General features: G+C 35.6%; 1 protein-coding gene across 1 annotated transcript; it reads right to left on the bottom strand.

Annotated features, from left to right (window-relative positions):
- Positions 1-1,378: 1,378 nt before the first annotated feature.
- LOC147279649 (protein NRT1/ PTR FAMILY 5.10-like) lies at positions 1,379-4,852 on the bottom strand. The gene is made up of 4 exons (XM_086250059.1): positions 4,708-4,852; positions 4,401-4,618; positions 2,484-3,013; positions 1,379-2,269 (listed from the first exon to the last, which is right to left on the bottom strand). Exons 1-4 carry the CDS (start codon positions 4,850-4,852, stop codon positions 1,459-1,461), a joined length of 1,704 nt encoding a protein of 567 aa, XP_086106185.1. The 3' UTR covers positions 1,379-1,458.
- Positions 4,853-5,435: the final 583 nt, after the last annotated feature.

Raw genomic sequence — 5,435 nt, 5'->3', positions numbered from 1 at the left:
TATAGTAGAAAACGAAGCAAACAAAGGGAAAATTGGAGGGAATAGGCTAAAACATAATAACAAGAAATGTTTTGAAAGAGTCAGGAGGGTTAGTTGACTACCCTGGGCCTTAATTGACTTCGCCATTGTGTAAGATAAAATTGAAATGATGTTAATAGTAGTCAAATGGTTAAACAGTATTTAATTTGATTAATTATTTGTAGGATGATAATTAAAAAATATTTTAAAATATGAATGATTCCGACCATGGAATTGTAAGCTCGAAATTTAATTGCACCATTTATGATGAGCGGGTGAACAGTTTTGTATACAAATTAAGACAAATAGTTCATGTTGAAATACTCTAATTAACAAGTTTATTTAGTGCAGTACTTTATCAGAGAGTAGGCATGCAGCTCGCCAACTCTCATGAAATCAACTAATCAATTATTAAGTAAGCCAATGGCCACACACAAAAAAAAATTAAATTAAATAAAAATTTAATAAGTAGGCCAACTTGGTACTTGTTCTTTCATGTGTTTTAAAAATTTGATGATCTAAACTCTTCTCACTTTTCTCATTCATTTGATAAATCTGATAAGATAATTAGGAACCTACTGCATCTCTTGTTAGAGATTCTCTTTTTGTTTATTATTGGTCCAAAACATAATGCAAGGGACCAAGATCTTTCATAGCAAAGACAGAACTGAGTTGTTGAATGAGGCGTTTACAATAACCCTGAAAACTTCATCCACATAAGATAAGCACATGGGTAAGACAATAATGAGCTCTAACAAAAGCCAAGAGATAAGAAAGTAGATATGAGTTTCCCATACCAAGCCTGAGGGGCTTGCTTCAAATCATAGAGGGACTTCTGCAGTTTATCCACATGATTGAGCTTAGAGGGGTCTGCAAATCGTGGCGGCTGAATCATGAATACACTTTCCTTGAGATGACCATGAAGAAAGGCATTGGTGGCATCCAATTGCCTTATTTACTAATCAAACTGGACAACAAGAGCAAGAAGAAATCTAATTGTGGTTGGTTTGGCAATTGGACTGAAGGTCAGTCTCATTATAGTCCAGGCCAGACCGATACAAATTGAGTATGTGGGAGCTAGTTGAATTAGATGCTGAGAGACTAGAAGGAGATCTAGTAGTGCAAGTCCACACTAAGACTATCAAGGAGCCTCTGCATAGGAAAGCTGCCAATGGTGGACTAATTGTTATGACAATTAAGCATTAGTTATAGTTTTTTATAGTTAGTTAGTGCTCTAATTGCATAAATCATTGTAACACAGTGTATCATTGTCTGATTACGATCTTCCTCTCTATTTTTCTTCATCACCAAACACTTTGCATGTGATTTTCTTAGTTCGTTCTATGATCTCTTACACCTCGATTAAAAGGGTATGCATTTATGTTCTTATTCATGTTCTTACATAGGTAGACTGACAGGATACAATATTTATATTGTACCTCACCTCTTATATATGTAAGATTTTGCAAAATATATGAAGACAGTCAGTCCTACTGCACTGAGTCCAGCAAGTAGCAAATAAAAGTAATCAAGATGAGCGCGGTTGAGATTATTAGAAAACCAGCTATCCTGGCCTTCTCCGCGGGTTGCTTCTTCTATGGCAGAGACAAGAAAGCTGCTCAAGAAGTTTCCTACACCAAAGATACTCAAGTAGAGGCCGACTCCTACACTTCTTAATTCATTTGGCACCTGATCATAGAAAAACTCTTGCAGACCAACCATTGTGAAAACATCAGCCACTCCGATTAACAAGTAGGGAGGAACCAACCACCACACACTCATTGGAATTGTGACACTTGGCATATCAACCAGATCATACTTTTGAGCAGTTTTGAGCCTTTTCATCTCAACTAGAGCTGCCATTACCATGGAAATAGCAGATAAAAATATTCCAGTTCCAATTCTTTGCAGCATTGTAATGCCAGAAGGTTTCCTGGTGAAAGCCCTTGCGATTGGAACAAAAACGCAGTCATAAACAGGAATGAAGAGAACAATAATGAGACTGATGAAAGACTGAAGTGAAGCGGGTGGTATGTCGAAGCCTGGCACAATTGTTCTGTCCATGGTTGCCCCTTGCTTGGTAAAGAAAGTCGAGAACTGAGCAAGCACAATAGCATATACCAAGCATGTAGCCCATATAGGAACAAGACCAAGAACAACCTTTGCTTCTTCTACCTCAAACACACTACATGCCTTCCTATCTTCCTTCAAGCTCTCTGTATCTGGTGCAAGCAATGCCTTGTTGAGGAACCTGCCACATCAAAAGATCCAAAAAAGGATATGTACATTGATTTTAGCTCAATTAATTAAGACTTAGTTCCAACTCACTGATGTTGGTACAAATGCAAACATTGATCTAACATTATACACAAAAAGTTTCATATTTGATTGGTTGTTTTTGAAGTATGGTATACTAAAAAGAGTGATGAGAGATGTATTGGACTTAGTATGTATAAGTCTCTTACTTGAATTGTTCAGAACATTGATGAGGCAGGTTTCGAAGAGGTTCTGGAGGAGTAGTTTGCCAGTTCCTAAATGCAGCAACAAACACCTTACCAATTCTCACAAATGGGCTGCTTTTCCCATCCCCTACGATGCTATACCGATAAGTTCTCGTTGCAAGCAAGAAAACAAACAGTCCAAGGACCATCACAATACAAGGAATTCCGAATCCCAGAACCCAACTCATGTTGTCCTGTACGTAGCTTGATATCAAACGTGTAAGCAAGGCACCTGCACATAAACCAAAATACCACCAATTGAAGAATGAGCTTTTGGCTTTGCACTCCTCTGGATCTTGTCCATCAAACTGATCAGCTCCGAAAGCCTGAAAGCAAGGCCGGTTCCCGCCTTGCCCAACTGCTACCAGATATAGAGAGATGAAGAAGAAGATTACTTGGAGCTGAGAATAACATGATGTGAATTCACTGGTCTTTTGGCAGTCAGAAGCACTGAGAGAAGGAAGCACGGCCGAAAATGTCAACAAGCCTAGTCCCTGGGAGACATTCATTAATCTTAGTGAAGGATGATTAGCATTCAACCATGGCAAGATATTGTAGACAAAAATACTGAAAGTCACATGTATTATAATTTTCAGTGTCTTAAGTGTCATATTGTTTTACTGTGTCAGAAAAAAGAAATCAGATCTGGCTTTAAACCATGCCAGAAAGGTACCAACTGGTGACAGACCACATTCTTGAGAGCCTTATAATAAAGGAAGGGAGCTCTGGAAAATTGTTCCATAAGGATAATACTATTAGGATGCAGGTGTGGAACAAGTAGTTGGAACAAGTAGTTGTCAATCATTCTCAAGAAATCTTTTGTATTCCTCTTTGGGACCTTTCAGATATATAGTCTTTGATCTGAGTCTTCTTTGATAGTATAGAGAGGATGATGAAGAGGGAGTCTAGGGGATGGTGACCTAAACAAGGATTCACTTTTTTTGTTTTAATTAGTAACACTCCAAATCACAAGACTTAAGAACCACAATTAAAATATTTGTAACTCAAAAATTAGCACACTTAAAAGACACTAATCATGCTCTCAAACTTCAGATATGATATGAACGAATTGGACCAAAATGACTAAATGAGACTGCAACTATTTTATAGGTGCAGAATGCTTGTTCAGGAAAAGACATGATTACTTTGTTAAGGCAAAGAGATGCAACCTTTTTTTATATTAATGCATCTTCTAAATAAAGACTCATAGATCAATCTAATTGATCAGGCGTGCACATCCAAAGAGCCCAAAGCCCATTGTTCAGTAAAATGAAAATTGACAGGCTGCACTGTTTGACAAATAGTTAATTTTTGATTCTTGGAGGTTGACGGAATCGGAATTACCTTTATTCTACCAGATATATATTTTCTACCCTTAAATATGTTTGTTTGAACTAAACGTGTTACTGATTTAGTGATTTCTCTCAACATAATATTAGAAAGGTCCCTAATTCAAATCTCACTCTTCCCCAAATCAAAAATATGTAAAATTATTTGCGATACACTATCAAAAACAGACTAGCAATCAATTGTAGATATGCATATGCCCATGATGTGACATTTTCATTCCTAACAAAATGAATATTTTAAATTTGGATCTCAAAATAATGTATTAGTATTTAATTATTTATACATAATTATTTATTTTACAATAAATAAAATATTAACATGTAATAACACATCATTTAAAATTTAAATTTGAGATATAAATTTATGAGATATAAATTTAAGATCATAGTACCATAGCATTATTGTTATCAATCTACGGTACGGGACGTCACATTTTCTAGATATAAAATAAAAAACAAGCAAAGCAATTAATTGAGAAACAAGCAAAGCAATTAATTAAGAAAAAAACAAAGCAATTAATTACTAACTGACCAAGATGTAGAGCAGAGAAGAAAGAAGAATGGTGCGAAAGCGTCCAATAAAAGAATCGGCGACGATGCCTCCCAACAAAGGAAATAAAGCCGCGGCTCCAGACCACGTGTTCACGTTCACCGCGGCTGCCGCCGTCGACTGACCCAACGGCCCACTCAGAAACGTTATCAGGTTCGAGCTCACCCCATAGAATGCGAACCTCTCCGCCACCCCCACCCCTATATATTATAAACAAATATTATACAAATTATCATAAAATCATGTAGAGGTTTTTGGACTCAACTCTTGCAATGGCCTTATTAATTACCTATTATAAATGACGCCGACCGCCAACCGCCTGAGTTCCGTTTGAAGCACGGGCGGCCCTTGAAGTCAACGATACCGTCAACGGTGTCGTCGTCGAGTAGTGGCGTTTCGGCGTTTGGAGACTCGCAGTGAGAAATATTGGCCATTACTGAAACTCTAGTGAATATTTGTTGAGCAACACTTGAAACTGTTGGGACTTGAAAATATAATTTTATGAGAGAGTGCTGCGGTTGGCCGGTTTTAATTAATAGACAATTAGGAAAATCTCTTATAAATTTATATTTCTTCTATTAAAACTCACATATATATATATATATTTTTATATCTTTAACCTTTTGGACTAGTTGCAACTTACTTACTTTTCATATATATAATTTTTAGTCAGCGTTTTATAAAATTTAAATTTTGTAACTTTCTTTTATGCCTTTAATTATATATCAAACTATTATTCCACTCTTTGTTGTTGGTAACTGTTGTTATTATTTTTTAAATCTTTGATATTTTTAATGGTCATAATTTATTGTTTAGACTTTTATTTTTTTTAATTTTAAATATGAATTTTTCATAAATTTCTAATTAAACAACCGACACTAATAAAAAATTAATAATGTTAAACTCTATACAAAATTAGTTTAACGTGCTAATATTCTAATATCTCTTTAATTAATATTATTTTTATGATGGACAAAAGTTCATGCCACCTTTATTCTTTTGTGATTCATGTCGGCA

The sequence above is a fragment of the Dryas octopetala genome, chromosome 7 (assembly GCF_963921425.1).
Source record: "Dryas octopetala chromosome 7, drDryOcto1.1, whole genome shotgun sequence".
Classification (NCBI taxonomy): domain Eukaryota; kingdom Viridiplantae; phylum Streptophyta; class Magnoliopsida; order Rosales; family Rosaceae; genus Dryas; species Dryas octopetala.
Note: the sequence above shows the minus strand (reverse complement) of the source record. Positions and strands in the feature narration are given on the sequence as shown.